The sequence below is a fragment of the Leopardus geoffroyi genome, chromosome E2 (genome assembly GCF_018350155.1).
Source record: "Leopardus geoffroyi isolate Oge1 chromosome E2, O.geoffroyi_Oge1_pat1.0, whole genome shotgun sequence".
In the NCBI taxonomy this organism is placed as follows: domain Eukaryota; kingdom Metazoa; phylum Chordata; class Mammalia; order Carnivora; family Felidae; genus Leopardus; species Leopardus geoffroyi.
Window position 1 is genome coordinate 46,445,717 of NC_059335.1, and position 23,779 is coordinate 46,469,495.

At 48.7% G+C, this 23,779-nt stretch overlaps 1 protein-coding gene across 4 annotated transcripts in view; it reads left to right on the forward strand.

The window, feature by feature from the left end:
* The window catches only part of ZFHX3 (zinc finger homeobox 3), a 239,880-nt gene that overhangs the window by 66,631 nt on the left and 149,470 nt on the right, over positions 1-23,779 (forward strand). For 3 of the 4 annotated variants that reach the window (XR_006702737.1, XM_045443350.1, XM_045443351.1), the window contains exons 2-3: positions 11,781-14,539; positions 19,471-19,967. Coding sequence is in view for 3 of the 4 variants with exons in the window: in XM_045443350.1 (XP_045299306.1) it covers positions 11,827-14,539; positions 19,471-19,967 (3,210 nt within the window). In the remaining variant the exon portion in view is untranslated. The remainder of the gene's footprint in view (positions 1-11,780; positions 14,540-19,470; positions 19,968-23,779) is intronic. The other variant, XM_045443352.1, reaches the window with a different exon arrangement.

Here is a 23,779-nt window from a genome sequence, read left to right on the forward strand (position 1 = left end):
ATCCAGGAGCTCAAGGGTAGTGGAATGTGGTAGAGAGTTGAGCAAGAGATAGCCCCAGTAAAATCCTACACAGCCCTCTTACTAATCATCAAGGAAAGGACAACACATCCCTGCAGTAGAAATAACAGGCAATTCACACGAGAAATATAAATTGCCAATAAGTATCTGCAGATGGTCCCTGTCTTATTAGCAAGAAGTATAAGTCAAAATGAGATACCATTTCTTGCCTGCCAAATTGACATTTTTTTTAAAGCAAAATAATACCCACTAATGATGAAGGTGCAGGAAAATTGATGCTCGTATACCATTGGGCATGAGTTGGAAGGGCTTTTTTGGAATATGCCAGAGAGCCTAACCCATTGTTAGCTTTTAGGCCAGCGAGTCCACTTGCGGAAGTATGTCCTAAGGAAACAGAGATGTAATGTCTTGGGTAAGATCCTAGGCTTTACAATAGGAAGGAAGGCTTCCCTAGTTTCAAAGACCCACTTAGCTGGCATGTGACTTATATGTAAGATACTTAACCTTCTAAGCCTCAGTTTCCTTATCTGTAAAATGGGCTGTTGTGAGGATCAAATGAAATGAGGTATATTTAAAAAGTGCTGAGAACTATGCCTGGCCCTACTAAGTGTGTTAGCAATGGAGCCGCTCCTTATTTATGTTAGTGATTTCATTAGCATATATACGAAGATTTACAAGAGTTTATTGTAGCATTGACAGCAAAATATTAGAAATTGCCTAAAGGTCCAGTAATAGAATTTAGTGAAATTTTATGCTATGTCCAAGGCATACAATATCTATGTAGCTATTAGTTCTGACTTAGGAAGAATATTCCATGTCCTGGGAAACTCTCAATGCTAGATTCATTTAAAAGGGCGGCTCACATAAGGAGCAGTGCGATCTGAGTTTGGTAAAAGAAGATCAGTATCTCTAGACGAGCAGAGGAAAAAAAAAAAAAAAAACACCTAAAAACTGTCCTGCCTGCCAGTGACTCTCTGGCTGGTGGAATTATAGGTGATTTTTATTTTAGCTGGTGAGTCGTTCTGCCCATATCCATTTTTTTTTTATAATGAACTCACACTGCTTTAATCAGGAGAAATTATTTAAAATAAATTTAACATCATGAGATGCCAGATTGAAACTGTAATGGGCCAGATGGCACAGTTTTACCTCGTCTTCTAGCTTTTACTCTGCAGCCCAGCAGCAAGAACGCAGAGATCAGAAATAGGATCTTTGGAGAGGGATTTTGAGGAAATTGGGAGGAGATGAAAAGTTGTGGGTGCTGGCAAAGAAAACACTGAAGTAATTGGTTACAGTGAGGGTGGGAAGGGATCCCGTTTAGCTGGGAAGGCAGCAGGGGCTGAGTAGAGATGGGGTGGGGGAGCTCTGCCCACATCGCAGGGGCAGTTGATGCGGTAAGGTGGTTAAAGCGGCTGTGTATGGTGAAAGGAGGTGTTGCTTGACATCTGGGATGGGGGCAGTGCTTCACGGTTTGAATCTAGGTCAGGAGAGAACTTCTGAGGCCAGTGATGGCCAAAGATGCTGGTCGTCTGCCTTCAGGATATGGTGGGAAGCTGCGGTGTGAACACTTCGGTATTTACCTAAGTTACTTGATACAGTTACTTGAACAGCTGGTTCAGTTGCCCCAGCGACACTTTTTCAGAACAAGGCAGAGCCTAAGGAATCTTTGGGAGAGTTTGACTTTTTATTATTGCAGTCATGGCTTTGGTCTTTGTTGAAATGTGTGTGCATCCACATGGTTAATAAAAAATTCTATTCCTCCAATCCCAGCTCATCTTTCCCAGAGCACACAGACTGGGCTCCTTGCCTGGCTCTCCTTCAGATCGTGTGACACCCTCTTCCTCCCCTCCGTGACTCGACTGTGACCAGAATATCGCGGTAGTTACGGATTCCCTGCAGAATGGACTGAGCTAGCAGTTTTCCCTTCCAGGCTGATTTATGTTCACACTGGAAAGAGCACAGATGCACTCATTAGCAAACATGAAGTCCAGAGCCTGGATGATTCTCTGGGCCTTCCAGGCAGTGGACCTCCTGCAACACGAAGGACCGTTCAAACGTGTGTGTGCTCTGACCTTGCCATAGTTACAGAATCATTCTTAAAGCTACTGGGAAATTGCTACCAAGCGATGGAATCTCACCTTTTTAGGCTTTCACACTTCTGACTTCCACACAGTAGCAATATACAAATCGTGTTATTGTAGAAGGCATAGAATGGAATTGGATATGGTTCTTCAGTGGATTCTAAGCTACAAAGATGAGCGTATTATTTATTTGCTCCTTGAATGAGTTTTCTACTTATCTCAGAATCTGGGTTGCCTTTGGGTGTTGCGGGGAGATGTGGGGATGGTTTTTCATTGCCGTGTATTTGTCTCTCTCTGTTTTACTCTAGATTTAGCAGTGCTCCCCCTCCCCTCTGTAGCTCCTGGGATTCTTCTTTTTTTATGGTGGCTGCCCTTGTCCTTATATTTAGAACTGCATTCACCAGGTTTGGGAAATCTGTCCCTACCCAGGATCATGCATGTCTTGGGTGAATGTCTTTCAGCGATGCGTTACTGGACATTCTGCCCAAGTTAGAATGGTCATGTGACTTCTCCAGTTAGAGAGCTCTGTCTAGAACCTCTCATCTAGGCGTAGGGAAGCTCAGTTTTCTGTTTTTGTCTGTCTACCCCTCACTGTCCAGCCTTGCAGCCCGCTTCTTTCCTGAAGCTGTGCCAGCAGTGCAGTTCATAGGGGGAAAAAAAGGAGATGGGGATCAGGGTGGGTTGGCTGTTCATGTGTATTTTTGGCATTTCAATGTGGGGAGTTCTTACACCGGATAGTTACTCTTTTCTCTTTGTTTTGACATAATCCTAGGTGTACAGGAGAGTTGTAATAATAGAACAAAGGATTCTCGTATACTCATTAGTCAGACCTCCTCACGTTAACATCATCTCAGATTCTGTCTATATGTATGGATGTGTGTAGGTACACACACACACTCTACTACAGGTTTTTTCCTAAGCCACTTGAAAATTGAAACATCATCTGTAAATAGATCAGTGTATTTTTCCTGGAAAAAAAAAAAAAGATGTCCTTGTATATAACCACACCATAGTTACCAAATTCGAAAATTAACATAGTTATCAAAATTAGAAAGCTAATCTATGACTATTACTGACCTCCAGACCTTATTCACATTTTTCCAATTGTCCCAGTTTTGCCCTTTAAAGGAAAAAAAAAATCCAGATTAGGTGTGATGTTCATTTGTCATGTCTCTTTAATCTCCTTTAATCTGAAACAGTTCTTCAGTCTTTCTGTTTCATGACGCTGACATATCTGAAGAGCATAGGACATTTTGTAGACTGTCCTCAATTTGGATTTGTCTGATGTTCCCTCATGATTAGCTTCAGGTTTTGCATTTTTTGTCAGGAATGTCAGGGAAGGGATGTTGTGTTCTTCTCGGTATAACCTCTCAGGAGGCACATGATGTCTATTTGTCTCATTCCTGGTGATGTTAACTTTGATCATGCAGTGAAGGTGGTATTGCCAGGTGTCTCTACTGTAAAGTTACTGTTTTTCCTCCTGTAATTAGTAAGTATCTTATGGGGAGATACTTGGAGACTGTGTAAATATCTTGTTACAGTTCAGACTTTGATCCACCAGTTTCAGTATCCATTGATTCCTTCCTGAATGGATTATAATTATGATAGTTACCAAATGGTGATCTTCTAACTCCATGATTCCCTCTGCATTTATTAGTTGGATTTCTGTTCTAAGCAAGAACTTTCCCTAATCCTACATTTTTTTTTTTTTACAAAGCGCACAATTAAGCACTCTTATTTTATACGTTGAGTTGTAAACCTTTACTCTCATGTAATTTTCTTGCTCAGATTGTCCCAGTTTGAGCAAGTGGGAGCCCCTGCAGCCTGCTTCTGTTTCCTTTCAGCACACTGCCTCCATTCTGAGAGCACCTTCTTACGTTTTGTCTCAGAAAGATGCTTCAGGCCCATCTTGGACTCTTCCTTGCCCCAGCCCAAGAATTGGCTACTTCTTCAAGGAGCCCTGGTTCCATTGAGTAGAGGAAGGTTACACCAGACATTTCTTCAACAGAGACAAAAAGAAACAGAGCATGTTCAGGGGTCATCTCCCCCCTCCCCCCCTTCAAGTATTCTTTCTCCCAATACCTTAATTTTCCCTACAGTTTCATTCACCACCTATCACATCTTGGATGTGGAAGACAGAGATGAATGAGAGATGGAACAGATGAATGGCAGAGGTAGACCAGTCAACAGATGATGATAGCAGTGCAGTAACCCCAGAATTGCAATGTGTTTCCATCTGCAAAATGCTACTGCGGGATCACAGAGAAGGAGGTTAAAGTTGACTGAGTGACCCGATTGACAAGTGGGGCATCTTCACCCTTCACGGGACCTTCATAGACTGCCTGATGGAACCTTCTGGCCACAGCAAAATCCCTTTCTCCATTCATAGAACCGGGGAGCAGTATTTCACAAAGTCAACATTCCATTTGAGAACTTTGATAATCTTGAGAAAGACTTCCATTCGTATGAAACCGAACTCGAATTCCTGTTAAGTTCCCTGCGTTACTCGTAGTTAAACCCTGAAGCTAGGTAGACCACATGTAACTAATTCCCATTGTACATAACAGGCTTAGTTGAGGAGAGTTGGCTTGCCTTGCAGTGGGAGTTCTCTCTTCTCTTTCAGACGGTTCCTGGTCTGCCATCTGCCCCTGCTCTGGTTTGTCAGGACCCCTTATATGAGATTCTCTTGAGTGGATTGTAACATTCTTCATGCAGAGAAAGAAAATGATGGGCCTGTGAACCCTACTGAGTTTCACCGGGTGTGGTGCAGTCCTATAGCTAGAGATCACATTTCCATCTTTGGCCGCCATGTCAGCTTTGTGCTTGCGCTGAATCTGTAGTGCAGTAACACCCCCGGGTATTTTTTGCATGAACTCTTGTTAATCAAGTCTCTTCCAGTGTCTGTTGGTTTTACTGATTGCGTGAACTTAAAATACAGGGCTTCAAACTTCATCTTTCAAAATTTCATCTTGTTTGTTTGGGTCTGTCCCTCCCACTAGCTGAGATCGTATCTTTAGTCGTGACATCACCATCTGGCATAGGAGTTAGTCCTCTTAGCTCTATGTCCTTCACATAGCGTTGGGTCTGCCTGGTCTCATCCCTCAAACTGTTGATGGGAGCGAAGGGAACCGGGCACAAGACGGAATGTTGAGGCACGTCACTAGACACACTGACCTTTGAGTGGATACTTCAAGTCACAGCATCTGCCAGCTGTAGAATCAGTCAGACTTTGTTATCTGCAAGACATTTTCTGTCCTGGATACAAAGATATGATAAACTTTGCTATACCTTATTAAAATCAAAAAGTACTTTGGTGCGCCTGGGGGGCTTGGTTTCAGCTCAAGCTGATTGATTTCACAGTTCATGGGTTGGAGCCCTGCATCGGGCCCCATGCTAATAGCATGGAGTCTGTTTGGGATTCTCTATCTCTGTCTTATCCCTCCCCTGTTGTCTTTCTCTCTCTCTCAAAAATAAATAAATAAACTTAAAAAAAATCAAATCAAAAAGTACTCTCTAATGCATTTCTCAGATCTGTGAACCTAAGTGAAGCTACTTTTCAGTTTATTTTATGTGAATGTTCTTTCTGAACCTACAGCTAATTGTTAATATCGCAGCACCTCCTTTTTGAAAAAAATTTTTTTTCCTCCTAGATGCTATCCAGTAACTGTTGAATCTGTTCTAAAACTATGGGGAACTTGCAATATGCAATCTCCAGCATATCTTTTTTAAATCTAGTATCATTATCCAAAATGATATACACACACATTACTTTTTCCCCTTTTCTTTATATTATTTCTAAGTGTTTTCTACCATTTAAGTTCTATTTCTTTGTGGTCTCTCCCCCACGAGAATGTACACTGAGACCTGTTGATCATTAATTCCCTAGCATCTGACACATACTGGGTACACAGTAAATAATGAATGAGTGAGTGAGTGAATGAATGAATGAATGAATACATTTTTTTTTGTTTTATAGTCTCTGGAATCTGCCTTTTTTCCTCTTCTTTTTTAAACATTTATTTATTTTTGAGAGAGAGTGCAAGCAGGGAAGGGGCAGAGAGAAAGGGGGGGTGGGCAGAGGATCTGAAGTGAGCTCTGTGTTGGCAGCAGTGAGCCTGATGTGGGGCTTGAACTCGCGAACCGTGAGATCATGACCTGAACCAAAGTCAGATGTTCAACTGATTGAGCCACCCAGGTGTTCCTGCCTTTTTGTCTTAAAAAAAAAAAAAAAAAAAAAAAAAAAGGATAATGAGCTGCCGGTCAGTTCCTTGTAATACCTGCCCCAATTCTCATTACTCCTTCTCCTGTGTAGAGATACCCAAGTAGCTTTCCACACACTCCAAAAAAAAGGGGCATGTGTGTGAATGGGCATAGTTGTTTTTTAAATGTTTATTTGAGAGAGTGCAAGCAGGAGAGGGGCAGAGAGAGAGAGAGACAGAGACAGAGAGAGGGAGAGGGAGAAGAGAGAGAAAGGGAGAGAATCCCAAGCAGACTCTGTGCTAACAGAACCGTGAGATCATGACCTGAGCTGAAATTATGAGCCAGATGCTTAACTGACTGAGCCACCCAGGGGCCTCGAAAGGGCATGTTTTTTCACATAACAATCTTGGATTCCCATGATCTTAGAACAGTCCTCGGTTACATATAAAGATTGAATTTGAATGTCGGATATTTCTGGAGTTCTCTCTGGGAAATAGACATTAAAGAAAACTGTAGGAGAGTGGCTAAGGAGACAGACTTCACAGCCAGATGATGGATTTATCATTTGGGCTGTAGAACGTGCACAACTCAGTTTTCCCGTCCTAAAGACAGGGATATAAAGAACATCCGTCTCACACAGTGGTTATGAGGGTGGTGTGGTATCTGTAGGCCTTCCCAGGATGCCTAATTCTAGAAGCGATGGCTTCCCTTAGGATGGTTTTAATTTGTAAAAGCTTTGGGAAGAAAGGCACAGAGGAGGAAAGGAAGTCACCCATAACCTCATCCCCTAGCGATTACCATTTAAAAAGTTCTGATACAAATCTCCTGTATTTTCCATGTGCAGACCTATAGATACTTCATTCACTCAATATCCTCTGTGATCATTTTCCCACTCCTATAAGTAGTTTCTTTAAACAGTGATACTTTATATTGTCTTATGGAACTCTATGCAGTATCATTTATTTAGAGAGCCCCTTCTTTCACCGGATTATTTCCATCGTCTTTTTTTTTTTTTTCCTGTTGAAAATGTTGTGATGAATAATACTGTATCTCCGCCGTGCATCTTGGGTTGTTTCCTAGAATTGGGGAATTGCTGAGTCAAAGGGCATGTGTGTTTTTTGAGGCTTTTGATACCTATTGCCAGATTGCCTTCAGGAAAATGGTGCTCCGTTACTGGCCTTCTAGGAGAGCAAGCAGGCTGCTCCTGGCAGATGGTGCTCCCTGACTAGCCCTCCAATAGAGCAGAGCAGGCTGCTCCTGGAGGATGGTGCTCCCTGGCTGGTCCTCTAGCAGAGCAGAGCAGGCTGCTCGTGGAGGATGGTGCTCCCTGGCTGGCCCTCCAGCAGAGCAGAGCAGGCTGCTCGTGGAGGATGGTGCTCCCTGGCTGGCCCTCCAGCGCAGCAGAGCGGGCTGCTCCTGGAGGATGGTGCTCCCCGGCTGGCTCTCCAATGGAGCAGGCTGCTTGTGGAGTATGGTGCTCCCTGGCTGGCGGTCCAGCAGAGCAAGCAGGCTGCTCGTGGAGGATGGTTTGCCTGCTACTTCACTTCTCTCTGGCATGCAGCACGGATTACTCGCGGAGGCAACAGTTTCTCGCAGTCTGGATTCTCTGTTTTTCTCTTCTTCCCCTTTGTTTCTTTTCTTGGTTTTCTGCCAAACAGCCTCTTGTGAAAGGACCGCCTAATTAACCCTGTGCTAATTAACAATTTAAAATTACACAGTGTGACTGTTCATGTTTAATTCTCTGGGAGCTGGAGCAACAGCAGGAACCCCTCCCCTCCCTAACAACTATATCCTGCCCCCCGCCCAGCTTCCCGGTAACTGTTGCATTGTACCAGTCCTGTCTCCTTAAAGCAGTGTCAGAAAATTGTCCTCGCACATCTTCTTGGTTGAAAGAGGGAGATGAATGACCTTGTTAGCGGTGGGGCCCGGGGTAATAGGGAGACTTATCATTTTAAACAATCTTTGGTAAATAAAGGCTGATACAGGGGAGCTTCCCAGGTAGGTTCCAGGGGGACTGTAACTTGTGACAGGAGCAGGGATGGGGGCTTTTGATGATGATGTTGGAACTTTCTGTACAAGACTACTTCTCACATGGCAGATTTAAACACTAAGAGAGAATGCGTGTGAGGGAACCAGATCACTCCTATATCTTCCATTGAACGTCTTACTGGAAAGATGTGCTCTTTTGAAATCTAACCGATGTCTTAAAACCATGCACAGACCATGTTGAGTACCATACTGGGAGGTCAGGAGTAGAGCGTGTCTGTGTTTGAAAGGGAATTTGGGGTCACAAGCAGCAGAAGACAAGCAGGCTGCAGGAAGGGTTGTAAGTTGGTATGCGTGAGCTGGCCCTGGCACGAGTGAAGGATGAGGGGAGGGGGTGCAGAGCTGGGGGTGGGGTGTGAGGGTCTCAACGGAGGCTGCTGGTGGGCCTGCGTGTGAGCGCGTGGGGACCTGCTGGGTTCCCAGGCTGCCCTCTGTAACTGAAGATCATTGATTTTACGGGAAACCGTGTTTACAGACAGAGTGCTGATCGACCTGCCGAGTTGACTTCTGCCTCCTTAAGTAAGAACTACCTTTTTCTTATTGACTGGCTGATAAACAGAGCGAGAGGGACAGCCGGCCGGGTGGGAGAGTTCTGGAGAGCCTGAGGTCCTTGAGCTGAAGGATTGGGCAGGTTTAAGGGATTGCTTCATCTCTACCCTCAGGTCCCTTCTCTGCACCTCCCACCCCATCCCTGCACCTCCCCGGAACCGGTGGGGGAATCTAAGACCGACCCTGCCTGGCTACCTAGCAGTCCAGGCATCAAGCATGGAAAAGATGGCAATCTGGTGAAGATGTTGTGAAGCGGAGAGTGTCTCAAGCTTTAATGCCTGTCCCCAGGGGATCATGTTAAAATGCAGATCCTGATCTGGAGCGGGGCCTGAGAGACTGCATTTCACAGGCGCCCTGGTGAAGAATGACGCTACTTGTCCCAGAAGCACACCTCACTTAGCAAGGTAGAAATGGTTCTGCCTGTTGTGGCCAGCATGCATTGAAAGGAAGCCCAGAGCCTCGATCCTGAAGTGGACCCTTCTATCCCACTGGTGTCTTAATGAGCTGTCGTCAGTCTCTGTGAATGAGTGGTATTCCACGTGTCCTCTCTGATGGGGCAGGTGGCACCACCACGGGGTCATCTGTCTTTTATAGGTGGCCACAGTGTCATCCTTGCTGGACACCTTTTGCTTGGGAACAGAAAAGTTAGGCAAGTTTTTGTAGGTCCCGACTGCCTAGCTGGATGGTTTGTGGAGGAGGAGGTAAGAGAGAGCTGAACAAGAAAAGCCCACCAATTAATTGGTAAACGCTTGCAGGTTTCTCTGGCCTAGCCCAGGCTGGAGAGGAGATTGGCTTTGCTGTCGATACTCAAGTCCCTAGTGAAGCATCAAAGCTGTTCTCCTTTATCAATCGTGGCCTCCCCTTCCAGCATGTTCCTGTAACTTACCAAGCATTTATGACATTGATTTTACAATCGGGCTGTTAACCCTCCCGCCCCTTCAGCCTGCCAACCTTTTTGGCCTGAGCTGTCAATCAGATGTCGTCCAGCCAATCAGGCGCATCCTTAAGAAGAGCCACCCTGGATTCTCACCTGTATCCCAGCTAAGCCTTCTGAAGTCCCATCGCATTTGCTGTGTGGTTTGGTTTCATGTAGTTATCTCTGTTTAAAATCAATGTGCCTTTTCTAAGGCACACGGAACTTTGTTGTAATGGAATTTGAGGTTATAAGCTTGAGAGGTGCTGTGTGTGTGTGTGTGTGTGTGTGTGTGTGTGTGTGTGTGTGTGTGTGTGTTGAACAAAACAGGACACGTTTTTCCAAAGTTATTTCTCCAGAGACTTCGGGTAAACCTGCCTTCCCTGTCTTTTCCCGAGGGGGAGCTGTTGGCTTACTGTGCAGTCAAGAATCAAGAAATGAAAAAGAATGGGAACATAGGGGTGGGGTGGGGAAGGAGAGAGACCAAACCCGGCCAAAACCTTCCTCTGATGTGTATGAATGAGATGTTGGGTGGAGAAGCAGCCAAATGTTCTCCAGGAAGGAGGTGTAGGGGGGAGTGTGGCCTGGGATTTGCAGCTGAACAATCGGGGCCGTGCAAGAGGCTGAGTCGACTGTAGGATCCATGCCGGGATGGAAGAAATGCCCCTGTGATGATGTGGCCACAGGAGCAGAGCGATGGCGGGGGAAGTGATGCCTCCCTCCCCAGGGATGCGAAGTCTCAGAGGGCAAATTCAGCTCTGTGGCACTCCAGTCGGAAGCGGAAAAGCCCCGGGGCTGAAGGACAGCTGCTTGAGCAGCTCCTAATAACTACGAGGCAGGTGTGGAATGGGGGCCGGTGGAGCCCAGCTGCCGTCTCGGCTTGCCGCTAGGATTCCTGACAGCAGAAACCGCCATACCAGTGGTGACCGGGCTCCATCCAGACAGGGCAAGATCGACGCTGCCGGAGGGGGAGCCGGCCAGTTGAGAGTCTTCCCAGATACGTCAAGCTCAGATTTTGCACCATCACATTTTTAGTCTGAAGCCAGCTCCCTCACAAGCAGGCGTGCTCAGTGGGTTCAGGGGGGCGGGATTGGAGATGGGATTTTGGAGATCTGCCATCTGCTTCACAGTGTCGGGGCGGCGTTGGGCCTGTTTGTAGATTTAGCTCCTCAGTGTTACTGTTTGTACAATGGGATGATGCTTCCCAGACCCACAGAGGATGAAAGCAGGCATAGGCCCTGTCGAGGGCCTGCAGAGCGTGTCTGGGCCCTGCAGGCTCGCTCTCTGAGCCCTGCAGCCCTCCATCACTTTCCTTTGAACTTCTCCAACTAGACGTTTGGCCAGTAAGAGCAACAGCAGCAGCTTCACCTCTAAATCAGCTAGCGTATCCTCTTGCAGGTTTACCAGCCTTTCTCTGGGGGTGCAAAACCTTTCTCCTCTCGTCCATCCTTCCCTGTTGGTGTCCCCTCGCCCCACAGACAGCGTGGGCAGCTGGCAGTGACTTTGAGCTGGCCATCTCTATTCGGTAGGGCCGCCATTCTGCGTCCTTGGTGGGGCCTGGCGAGATAATGTGGCCCTCTTCCTCTGCTGTGGCTCGAGGCCCAGCCCCGACTCTCACACTGTGCTCGCAAAGAACAGAAATTCGAACCGGTCTCCAGGGGGAGAGGAGCCGACAGTCCGAAGACAAGGAGGGAGTCTCCTGTCTGCCCCCCCCCCCATCCCCATGCTCCCCACTCATGCCACGGACCCTGGCCGTCATGCCTTGGGCTCCCACCCGCCCTCTGTGCGTTCATTGGACGACGTGGGGGAGATGGCCGGGGTCCCTGCTGCCCTGGCGGTCTCTGTTGTGGGTGTGGACAGAAGCCTGTTAGAGTGCTCTGTGCGGGACCTAGCCTCGGCCCTCCTAACCTCTTTCCTTTCTCTCTCTCTTCCCCCTCTCTCCCTCCTCTCCCCCCCTTGCCTCCGCTCTTCAGGTCCGATCCGTACTGGGTGCAATGAAAGCTCTACGCAGGCCTTACCATGGAAGGCTGTGACTCGCCCGTCGTCTCGGGGAAGGACAATGGGTGCGGTATCCCTCAGCACCAGCAATGGACTGAACTCAACAGCACCCACCTCCCCGACAAACCCAGTAGCATGGAGCAGTCCACAAGCGAGAACCACGGGCCCCTGGACAGCCTGAGGGCCCCCTTCAATGAGCGCCTCGCGGAGAGCTCCGCCTCGGCCGGCCCCACCGCCGAGCCCGCCGGCAAGGAGGTCAGCTGCAACGGGTGCTCGGCCTCCTTCGCCAGCCTGCAGACCTACATGGAGCACCACTGTCCCAGCGCGCGCCCCCCGCTGCCCCTGAGGGAGGAGAGCGGGAGCGACACCAGTGAGGAGGGGGACGAGGAGAGTGATGTGGAGAACCTGGCTGGGGAGATAGTCTACCAGCCCGACGGCTCGGCCTACATTGTCGAGAGCCTGAGCCAGCTGACCCAAAGCGGGGGCGCCTGTGGCAGCGGCAGCGGGCCCCCCCCCTCGCTCTTCCTGAACTCTCTCCCCGGGGCGGGGGGCAAACAAGGGGACCCTTCTTGTGCTGCACCAGTCTACCCACAGATCATCAACACTTTCCACATAGCCTCATCCTTCGGGAAATGGTTTGAGGGCCCAGACCAGGCTTTCCCGAATACCTCAGCCCTGACGGGGCTCAGCCCCGTCCTGCACAGCTTCCGCGTGTTTGACGTGCGACACAAAAGCAACAAGGATTACCTGAACAGCGACGGCTCCGCCAAAAGCTCCTGCGTATCCAAAGATGTTCCCAACAACGTGGACCTGTCCAAATTCGATGGCTTTGTGCTCTACGGCAAGAGGAAGCCCATCCTGATGTGCTTCCTGTGCAAACTCTCCTTCGGGTACGTCCGTTCGTTTGTGACCCACGCGGTGCACGACCATCGAATGACCCTGAGTGAAGACGAGCGGAAAATTCTTAGCAATAAGAACATCTCCGCTATCATCCAAGGGATTGGCAAAGACAAGGAACCCCTTGTGAGTTTTTTGGAACCAAAAAACAAAAACTTTCAACACCCTTTAGTTTCTACGGCTAACCTCATAGGCCCCGGACACAGTTTTTATGGGAAATTTAGTGGCATTCGGATGGAAGGGGAGGAGGCTCTCCCAGCCGGCTCTGCTGCCGGCCCCGAGCAGCCCCAGGCTGGTATCTTGACCCCCAGCACCCTCTTGAACCTTGGCGGGCTCACCAGCTCGGTCCTGAAGACCCCCATTACCTCAGTCCCCCTGGGGCCTCTGGCCTCCAGTCCTACCAAATCCTCAGAGGGCAAGGACTCTGGGGCAGCAGAAGGAGAGAAGCAAGAAGTAGGCGATCCGGATTGTTTCTCCGAGAAAGCAGAGCCAGCCGAGGAGGAGGCAGAGGAGGAAGAGGAGGAAGAAGAGGCAGAGGAGGAGGAGGAAGAAGAAGAGGAGGAAGAAGAGGAGGAGGAAGACGAGGGTTGCAAAGGACTCTTTCCAAGCGAGTTGGACGACGAACTGGAGGACAGGCCCCACGAGGAGGCTGGGGCCGTGGCAGGTAGCAGCAGCAAAAAGGACCTTGCTCTCTCAAACCAAAGCATTTCTAACTCCCCCTTAATGCCTAATGTGCTCCAGACCCTGTCGAGGGGCACAGCTTCTACTAGTTCTAATTCTGCTTCTTCCTTTGTTGTCTTTGATGGTGCGAACAGGAGGAATCGTTTAAGCTTTAACAGTGAGGGCGTCAGGGCCAATGTGGCAGAGGGCGGCAGGAGGCTGGACTTTGCTGACGAAAGTGCCAATAAAGACAATGCCACAGCACCAGAACCAAATGAAAGCACAGAGGGCGACGATGGGGGCTTTGTCCCCCATCACCAGCACGCTGGCTCCCTCTGCGAGCTTGGGGTTGGGGAATGCCCCTCGGGGAGCGGCGTGGAGTGCCCCAAATGCGACACGGTCCTGGGCTCCTCCCGCTCGCTGGGCGGCCACATGACCATGATGCATTCTCGTAACTCATGTAAGACACTTAAGTGCCCCAAGTGCAACTGGCACTACAAGTACCAGCAGACACTGGAGGCTCACATGAAGGAGAAGCACCCGGAGCCGGGGGGCTCCTGTGTCTACTGCAAAAGCGGGCAGCCCCACCCTCGGTTGGCACGAGGTGAGAGCTACACGTGTGGTTACAAGCCTTTCCGCTGTGAGGTGTGTAACTACTCCACAACTACCAAAGGCAACCTCAGTATTCATATGCAGTCCGACAAGCATCTCAACAACATGCAGAACCTGCAGAACGGAGGGGGGGAGCAGGTGTTCAGCCACTCGGCCGGGGCAGCGGCGGCGGCGGCGGCGGCTGCGGCCGCGGCGGCCAACATCGGCAGCTCCTGCGGGGCCCCCTCGCCCACCAAACCAAAAACCAAACCCACCTGGCGGTGCGAGGTATGCGATTACGAGACCAACGTGGCCAGGAACCTGCGCATCCACATGACCAGCGAGAAGCACATGCATAACATGATGCTGCTGCAGCAGAACATGTCCCAGATTCAACACAACCGCCACCTGGGCCTCGGCAGCCTGCCCTCGCCCGCCGAGGCCGAGCTTTACCAGTACTACCTGGCCCAGAACATGAACCTGCCCAACCTGAAGATGGACAACACTGCCTCGGACGCCCAGTTCATGATGAGTGGATTCCAGCTGGATCCCGCCGGGCCCATGGCCGCCATGACGCCTGCTCTAGGTGAGGCTGACTCCGTGTTTGTTTGTTCTGGTGACTTGAGTTTAACTGGGGAGAACCGAGAATAGACTCAGGTCCTGTGGATTCGGCTGATGCTGATTTTCTCCAGAGTGGTGTTGTGTACACTCGAGTGTCTGACTGTCAGGTGTTTTTCTCAAGGACCCCTTGTGTGCCTGTGGGGGGTCGTATGTATTCAGCACCCACACGTGGTAATACTCCGGCTGCACAGGCTGGGATTAAAGTTGAAGGGTTTCCTCTAGTGTTTGGGTTCCGGTCAACTTCCCTTTCTCTTCCCATCTTCTCTTTCTTCATCTCTTTCTCGATTTGAAAAATCGCCCCAATTATCTGAAACTTCTGGGTTCCATTAGATATTTACTGTCATCTACAGGAAACTGCCGTTCAAGTTGTAAACAGGGACAGTCCTCTCCATAAGAGCGACTCGAAATCACAGTGTACCTTATTCAGATAACCGAACGCTGGGTTCTGTGCCGAGCAGGGAGCCATCCAGATAAGTGCTCAAAGTTCTCGGGTGTGTTCATGAGGATCTCCATGAAAGAGACGCGTTCTTTTCTTTTTTGTTTTGCGTGAGTTGTCGCTGATAAGTATAGTTGGGAATTAAATTGCCCCGGGGCACCATAAAGAGTGGTGTGCTAGACGAAAAATGAATACATTCTAAAATTGTACATCAAAGAAAGCTGAATTCTAATATCCATTAGATGATGGTTAATGGAGCCTTTGTCGGTCGTGAAAAAACAACCCATGTTGGAGAAGGTGAGTTGGCCGTGTCCGGACAGCAAGTCTTACCAACTGGCTTAATTGACCTAGAATCGGATCAAGAGGATAGGATTTGGATGCCAAAAGTCATCGGTCTTTGCATCAAAAGAATCACAATCACTTTTAGGGTAGAGCCTCTATAGCGAGAGAATGTACAAATCACTTTTACAAGGACCAGTATGATGGGGTCTGTTGCTGCTCCCACCACCTGTGCCTCAGACAGGCACTGCCTGGTCTCTGTCCCCTGACCCGGCTAACCTCTTGGGACCAAGGTGGTGGCCTGGATTAAGCAGTATTCCTTTACTGACACAGGAATAAGTCTTTCTCAGCAACAAAGTGTGAGCAGATAACTTTTAATCTGACATGGTTTAGGTTAATGCCAGGGGCCAAGCCTCCCTAGTTGGCACGTCTTTGTATGGTGTTTTAGTGCTAATTGCTGCTGATGAGTTATATTTCATAGCATTTAATTTGTTTTTCCTGCGAATTCTTACTACTTTAATCTTATTTTCTGTTTTGGAATATTGACCCGTGGATCCTTTATTACCAAACAATTTGAAGATGTTTTACCAACTGGTTAATAATGGATGCACAGAAATCAATTATTTTATTTGTCCCCAGAGTGAACCATAGGGTTTGCACACCAAGGGATGGCATCATACTATAAGCCTTTTTTTTTTTTTTTTTTTTTAAAGCCTATGGGAATTGAGGTTTTCTCATCTGGAGATTTAAAATCTTGGGGAGGCAGATCTTGGAGTAAATCAAATATAATGTAGGTAGAATGAAGACACAGAAAATGGATAGGTTCATACTGGGTCAAAGTGAGATCTTTTTAATTACCTTGGAAACCAGTAATTCTGACTAAGACTTGAATTAAGTGGTAGAAAAATATTTTGCTTTTACGCAAGTGTCTGTGAGTCTGCGGGGCATCATGCATTATGGGCATATGGCAGATGGAAAAGAAATGGTAGAATAAATCCCTGTGTTCTGGACATGTATAGCAGATCCATACTTTATTTCTTAAAGAGAATAGAGCTTTTCCTTCTAAGGGCTTTTTCCAGGTCAGCCAAGCAAAGGTCCTTGAATTTTCAGGGTTACTGCTTATCAGCCAAGGTAAGTCTCTGGAAACCTTCTGTGCCCTTAGTGCACAAGAACAGCTGAGATGGAGCTAGAGTCCCAGATCCTTTATCCTGGAAGCCTGAGTGGGTGTGGGTATGAGAGCATGTGTCCAGAGGTCCTGTAGAGTAAGTCGTAGGACCTCGGTAGAAGCGGGTGTATGCAAATGTGAAAGAGCCAAAACATTAAGTCCTGTATGCAACTCTGCCGATCTTTCTTGAGACCGTTTGTGAGCAGGCTGTAGGTGTTACTGGGTATTCCTGGGCTCCGCAGGGGGAAAAATATTTTTGTGAAATACATTTCTGCTTACGAAGTTATTATTCTCATACTTCTTTTGACAGAGGCTTCTTTCTTGTGATACCAAACAGATGCTGCTTCTGGGAAGGCTTTCTTTCTGGAGGGCTTTAAGGAGAAGGGCTGGCACCCTTTGGTCTGGTCTGGTTGGATTTTGCTGCCATTTGTAGATAAGATATTAGACTCGAAGCCATCTGAATATCCTTCCAGACATCGCTTTCGATGATCAAGTTTAGCACAGCACTGAGAAACAGCTGGCGGGGTATCTGCTTTTCCAGGTAGCCGCCTAGCTACAGGACATCTGCATGAGGTTTACGAGGTCCTCTGCTTCTGCCTTTGGGTCTAGAAGGTGTCTTTTAATGCACGTGCCTCTCTGACGATGTGCTCATGGGTGGGCTCTTGTGCCAGGGTGTAAATTCTAAGTATTAGATTTGGGTGCGTGTGGGAAGGTGGGGTCCCCCCCTCACAGAGATGTTACCTCCGGTGTAGCTTCAAGAGTAAACACCGGCTGAGTTCTCACTCATGGGGCCTCTCTTCCTAACTTCCTGAGAAATGGGTGAGGTTCTGCCACTTCCTGGAGGCTGAATTAGTTCCTTCTAGCTCTACAGATTTGTACGATTCTGAGCTCTGTGTTCATTCCTCCAAGATAGAGTTCTCGGAGGGAGTTTTGGCTTTCTTGTCGCCTTCATTTCACTGCTTCTCTGTGTCTTTGATTTGCATTTCAAGAGCTTGGAATGGGAATAGGGACTTATTTCCTCTGTGTGTGTGAGGATTTCTCATTTTTACTCAGGCATCCAGCAAGTGACAGCTGAATTTCTCTTTAGAGCAATATTGATGTGCTGAGGTTAAATTTAAAAAGTGGAGAAGATTTGATGCTTCAGGTGGTTGGCATCAGAAACAAATATATGTTTGCTCCTTGTCTTACCCTCTGGGCAATTTCTGCTTTTACTGAACACAGCGTATGTTTCATGGATGCTACCTGGCCTTTGTCCCCATTAAGGGATGGAGCTTTTAGGCTTTTTTTTCCCCCCTCCTCTTTTTCTCTCTCGTCCTAAAAAGAATGTCTTAGTTAAGGCTCCTCTCACCAGGGGAGATGGCAGGGGAGAAGACAAGCAGAAAGCTTCCTGAGCCTTCTGGAATGCACGCGCAAAAGATTTCTGCGGCTTGCTAGATTGTCCACAGGCTTCATATGCAGCCAGTCAGCTCGGTAGAACCTTGTAACTGATCTTCTCACTAGAGGTGCCTCACGTAGCATAAATAAGAAAATCATTAAAAAAAAAATCTTTTATTTGATTAGCCGCTAACTTGGATTGTAATCAGTCATTAAAACAAAGCAAAATAAAACAAAACCTCAGGCCAACCACATGTAAAAGGTCAAGTCTGAGTATCAGTTGGGGAGGGGCAGGGGCAGACATAATAGCTCAAGTGTGCGTGCGTTTGGGGGGAGAGGCAAAAAATAGAAGCCAGTGCTCAGCGTTCTGCTGGACTTTATGCTGCTAGGTAATGGAGAGAAGGCTGCTGTTTCCAAGCCTATTTTGTGGTATAAGTAAGAGCTTGCAGTATTAATTTACCACTGGTGAGTGAGAGCCCATCCCCAGTTTGTGCAGGGCACTGTAGAGCTGAAAAACAACCAGGGCGAGAAGGGCAGAGAGGAGCTTTCTCAGACCCTTTGGGGGGGACTCTGAACTGACCTTTGCGTTTCACTGCCCATCTGGATCCACTTCCTGAACCTGTAACATTCTGGTTCCCCTTTAGCCTTGTCCTGCACAGCATTTGTGTAGGGGGCTGGGCGGTCTCTAGAGGTTCAGCCAGGAGAAGCCTGGACCCCTGCCCTAAAGAGGCTGTACCCTGATGGGGACACCGGGCAGCACGTGGCTCTGCATGTGGTTGATGACAAAGGAGAATGTGACATGGCCCATAGCAGACCTAACATTTCATGCACCGTGGGGGCTCAGAAAAGGGGAGTGATTATATTCTTGGGGACATGTGGGAGGAGCTGGCACCGTTGACAGGCAGGTAGACTATTGACCCACGGGGCATGATGAGGAATAGGGAGACCGTCCTCTAAATCTCAGATTTAGAGCTGTGCTCTCCACTGCGGGAGCCGCTAGCCACATGTGGCTATCTAAATTAAATGAATTAAAAAGAAATACAATAAAAAATTCAGTCGCTTGGCTGCAACTTTGCTGTATTTTAAGTGTTCACCAGCCACACGTGGTTAGTGACTAGCACACCAGACCGTGCAGGTACAACAAGTTTCCATCATTGTAGAAAGTCCTGTTGGGCAGTGCTGCTTTAGATAAATTCTGGGCCCGATTCTCATTTACCTTGAAGGCTTCATATCTTAGATTACAGCTGTAACTCATTTCCAACTTTGAGGGGTCTGGAGTTTCAGATTCTGTTATGTCTAGTGAATGATGCTTATTCCCTTCTTTTCTTGGATCAGAGTGAGGGGCCGAACTGAAATATTCAAGAGACTGTGCTTCTAGGTATTCTTTTCCAAAGTGGGGCAAAAAACATGAAACCTTTTACAAATTTCAGAAAGTCCACAGGAAAAGATCTGAACACATAAAGATGCATAAAGTTGATTTTTTGGGGGGGAGGGTGGTGTTTCCAGGTCGTAGCACCTTGCAACACTTGAAATGGGATCTTTTTTCTCCTGGAACCTAGGCTGAGGGTCAGGGAGGCTGGGGGGTGCCTCAGCTGCATCTGTGAGCCCGGCCGCTGATTCTCTTCCCCTCTCCTTCCCACAGTGGGCGGTGAGATCCCCCTAGACATGCGCCTCGGGGGCGGGCAACTGGTGTCGGAGGAGCTGATGAACCTGGGCGAGAGTTTCATCCAGACCAACGACCCGTCTCTGAAGCTCTTCCAGTGTGCCGTGTGCAACAAGTTCACCACGGACAACCTGGACATGCTGGGGCTGCACATGAACGTGGAGCGCAGCCTCCCGGAGGACGAGTGGAAGGCCGTGATGGGGGACTCGTACCAGTGCAAACTCTGCCGCTACAACACCCAGCTCAAGGCCAACTTCCAGCTGCACTGTAAGACCGACAAGCACGTGCAGAAGTACCAGCTGGTGGCCCACATCAAGGAGGGTGGCAAAGCCAATGAGTGGCGGCTCAAGTGTGTGGCCATCGGCAACCCTGTCCACCTCAAGTGCAACGCGTGTGACTACTACACCAACAGCCTGGAGAAGCTGCGGCTGCACACGGTCAACTCCAGACACGAGGCCAGCCTGAAGCTGTACAAGGTGAGCCCCGGGCTGCTTCTGGAAGGCATGCCTCGGATCCCTGGGTGCTGGGTGCTGGGGACAGGGGACGGGCTGTGTCGCGGCGGGGCTGGTGGCTGGATGGTAACCTGGTGTTGGAAGGGGAGTTGGCATCCGCTTCCTGGTGAAGCTGCAGTGCGGTGGCAGCTTCTGCCACCTGAAGGTTGTTTTTGAGAGGTGCCCGTTTCGGAGGGCGGGTTCCGTTGACAGCAGCCCGATACTTCCCCATCGACAGTGTCTTTACAGTTGGCTTTTTTCCCCTTGAGTTGTTAGTTGTGGCTTTTGTGTACCCTCGTGCTCCTGTGTTGTCCCTTTCTCATACATGCTTCATGTTCTCCCTTTCCATCTGGTCCCCACCCCGCGCCCCTTAATCTCTTCTCTCCTAAATGCCTCTGGAGGACTTAGTTCGTTTGTGCCTTGGTTCATTCCTTCATCCATTCGTTCATTCATCCATTCATTAGGTACGTATTGAGCAACTACTGTATAGCAGGTGCTGTTCTGGACACATGCCCACCTCCACGCACAAAACAGACAAAAAAAAATTCCTGCCCTCATGGCGCTTCCATTCTTTTGCAGGGAGGTGGGTGATAAATACAGTGCATAGTTGACTAGAAGGTGGCACGTGCTATTGGGAAAATTGGGATCAGTTAAGGGGGCTCCTCTGTTCTTTGTTCTGTGCCCCTTTCTCTATCTCATGTTTGCATTTCCCCTTTTTCCCCCTGGGCTTCTTCCATCCTCTTCCTCTCCCTCTGTCTCCCCTCCCCTCCCCTCTCTTCCCCTCCTCTCCCCTCCTGGCCCCTCCTCTCCTTCACTCCCTCCTTTCTTTCCTTCCTCCCTCCCTCCCTTCTTCCCTTCCTTCCTTCCTTCTTTCCTCCCTCCCTCCATTCTTCCCTCCCTCCCTCCCCTTCCTTCCTCCCACCCCCTCCAGTCTTTCTCTCAATCCATAGATGGTAACGGTAACGGTGAGGAGGAGGTGCTCAGATACTGTAAATAGTCCTTTCACTTGCGAGGCAGAATTGCTCCAGACGTTTCTATTGATTTTCACTGGACTTAAAGCCTCACCTTTTTCTCTAATCATCCCATAATGGCTTTAGTATGAACAATCAGGTACAAATCGCCATAAATCTGCCCAGCCTCCTCCCACATACCTTCCACACCCTCACTCTCTCTTTGCATTTTCCTCCCTTTTATTATCGGCCTCCCCTCTTTCCTTTCATGCCATTTCCCACATCTTCTTCGGGGCCAGGGGGCGCTTCTTTTGACCCTGAGCTAGTTTTAATCCCCTTTCTACTCCTGGCGATTTTAAAGGGAGACTTCAAGTAAGGAAGACCTCAGGTCCTTTCCCCATGTCAGTCTCTGTCGAGATTGATAACTGTAATTCATTTTACAATTGCTCATTTTCAGCTTGGCGAGAGTCCTGGGTAGAGTGGATGAGAAACCATTTTAGGGAAAGGAAGAGAAAGCAGAAGTGAGGCAGTAGAAATAGAGGGTTCTAGAATCGCCTGCCGACTCTGGCACAGACGGGCTGGCGTGGTGCAGTGGGGAACGTCTGGACGCCAAGCAGCTGACCCCTTTGTGTTATAAGTCAGCAAGAACCTCACTGGATGGCTTAGTTTTGTGTCACCATTAACAGAAGAGGTTCCTGGCAGTCACTTTTAAGTTAGAGGTCTCGTGTGGCCGTAGTGCGGTACTGATTGTGGTCAAGAAAACCTGACGGGAAACCCATAGGAAAACTATTTCCAAAGGACCTAACTGAGAAAAATTAGTTTGGAGCACTCCCCATGGTCATGGAAGACTGTCTACCACTTTGACGAAGGCTGTTTAGAGTTGGCAAGCAACTGTCCTCTTCCATCTGAGGGGAGAAAGGCCCTTTAGATTCATTATAAAACCTACATGGTGGTGATGAACTTTCCACACTACATTCTCCGGTAAAAGTATATCACGCCCTTGACTTTGCTTCTGAGGGGCCTGGAGCCCGGAGGATTCTCTGAGATTATACCTTTTTTTGGTCCCCAGGACACCTTTACGCATCACACTTAGCAAGTCAGGTTGAGGTAGTTTCCTGGATGGATGTAAGGGAACCATTTGTGTGTTTCCGTTTGTGTTTTGCTGAACTGTGGACGCTCATCCTCCTTGGCCTTATTTTCTCTCTCTCTGTCTCTCTTTTGAATTTAAAAGATGGAGAAGACTCCTCGTCAAAAAAGGCAGTGCAGGTGGGCCACAGATGTTGGGGTGTGGGATAGAACTGGGGAACCAGTGTCTAAAGAAGTCTCCAAACAGTGCACTTGGCCGACACAACCCCGGGGGTGAACGTTCCCCACATTCAGAGCAGAATTCTGTGTGTCAGGACCCGTAGGTCATGAGTCTGGTCTCATTAGTCCTTGGGTAATGAATGTCCCTCTGCTTGCTGTGGCTCTGCTGTGGGGGCGGGGAGCTCTCTCACCCACCCCTGAGTGACACGGAGATGGGCTTCTTCCAGTGCATGCGCCAAGCCTTTCTGTCCTGCGGTGTGATTAAGACAGACTTGCTTTGCCGCTGAGGGGGCTCACTGTCGTAGGGTGTCACGAGTCCATAGATTTGGGGTGGGGCCTGGAGGTGGTTGAGAGTCAGTTTTTCTCTAGGCCCTGGTGTGGCCTGTAGTAAATGGAGATTGATTGCATGTGATTTTTCCTCTTGCTAATGTAATCCATTAGCCCAGCACATGCATAATCAGTTTAGAGCACAGTTAACTGGATGTAATCGAGTTCTTTACTGTCCGCTAGAGAAACAGCTCCAGATGCTGCTGACCTGGGGAGGGCACCAGGCTTCTCACACACAGCCCTCTTTCCTCACCCCATCCTCACTTCCCACCCTGCCCCCCAACCTGTCCTGGCCCCCACCCTGCCCCATCCCGGTGCCTTGGCAAATTAGACATCATTTGGTCAGGGAAAGTCCCAACTTGCTTTGTGCTGCACCTGCTCGAGCAGCCATGGTGTACTGGACTTCCTAATGGGTCTCTCAACCCTCTCTTTCAACTGAGGTCTTTATTCCCTCCTCTTCCTTTTTCATGTTGGAGGAGCTAGAACAGCCATCTCAGGAGATGCAAGCAGAGGCGTAGCTTTCTGGTTTGTCGTTTGACCTCACACCGGTCCAGGGTCCCTTCTCTTGGTGTCATAAGTGCTGGGACATACGTTGCTGTATTAACACTGAGCTGTGTGAAAGCGTGAGAGAATTTCCAATCTGGACTGAGAGAGGGTTTCGTTAATCCACTGCCCCAACCCCACCTACCTAGAGAAGGGCAGAAACAAACAAAAAACCCTGCTGATATTATCACCCTTGCTTGCATGGAATTGTCAAGTTGTGATTGTGTGAGAGCAGTTTTTCAACGGAGATTAATGTTTGGTGAATTCTTCCTCCGTACCTCCTAGGAGTGGAGGGGAGTTTTGGGCGGCGGGGTGGGCTGGAGAGCCTCGGGCATCAGATAAGGCTCTTCCCTTTCTCTGGGCCTCCAGGTCACTTAGTGAAACACTTAGGACTGAATTCCTTCAGTGGTTTTTTGTGTGTGTCTTAAAGAGTTGTGGGCTCTGGTCCAGCCCCTAGAGGTCCTCCGCCCATATGCTCACACCTGCCGTGATGGGGCACTGTGGTTGATCCACCCAGTCAGGAAGGGCCAGCAGCCCCAGTCCAGCTTAGAGGCTGGGTCCTTGGTTTCTGTCTGTAGTGATTCATCTGAGCCAGAATGGAAGCGTGTTGTGGGTGGGAAAGGTACTTGTCTCTCCTCGGGGCTTGAGCTCCAGGACTTGAATTCCGCCCCT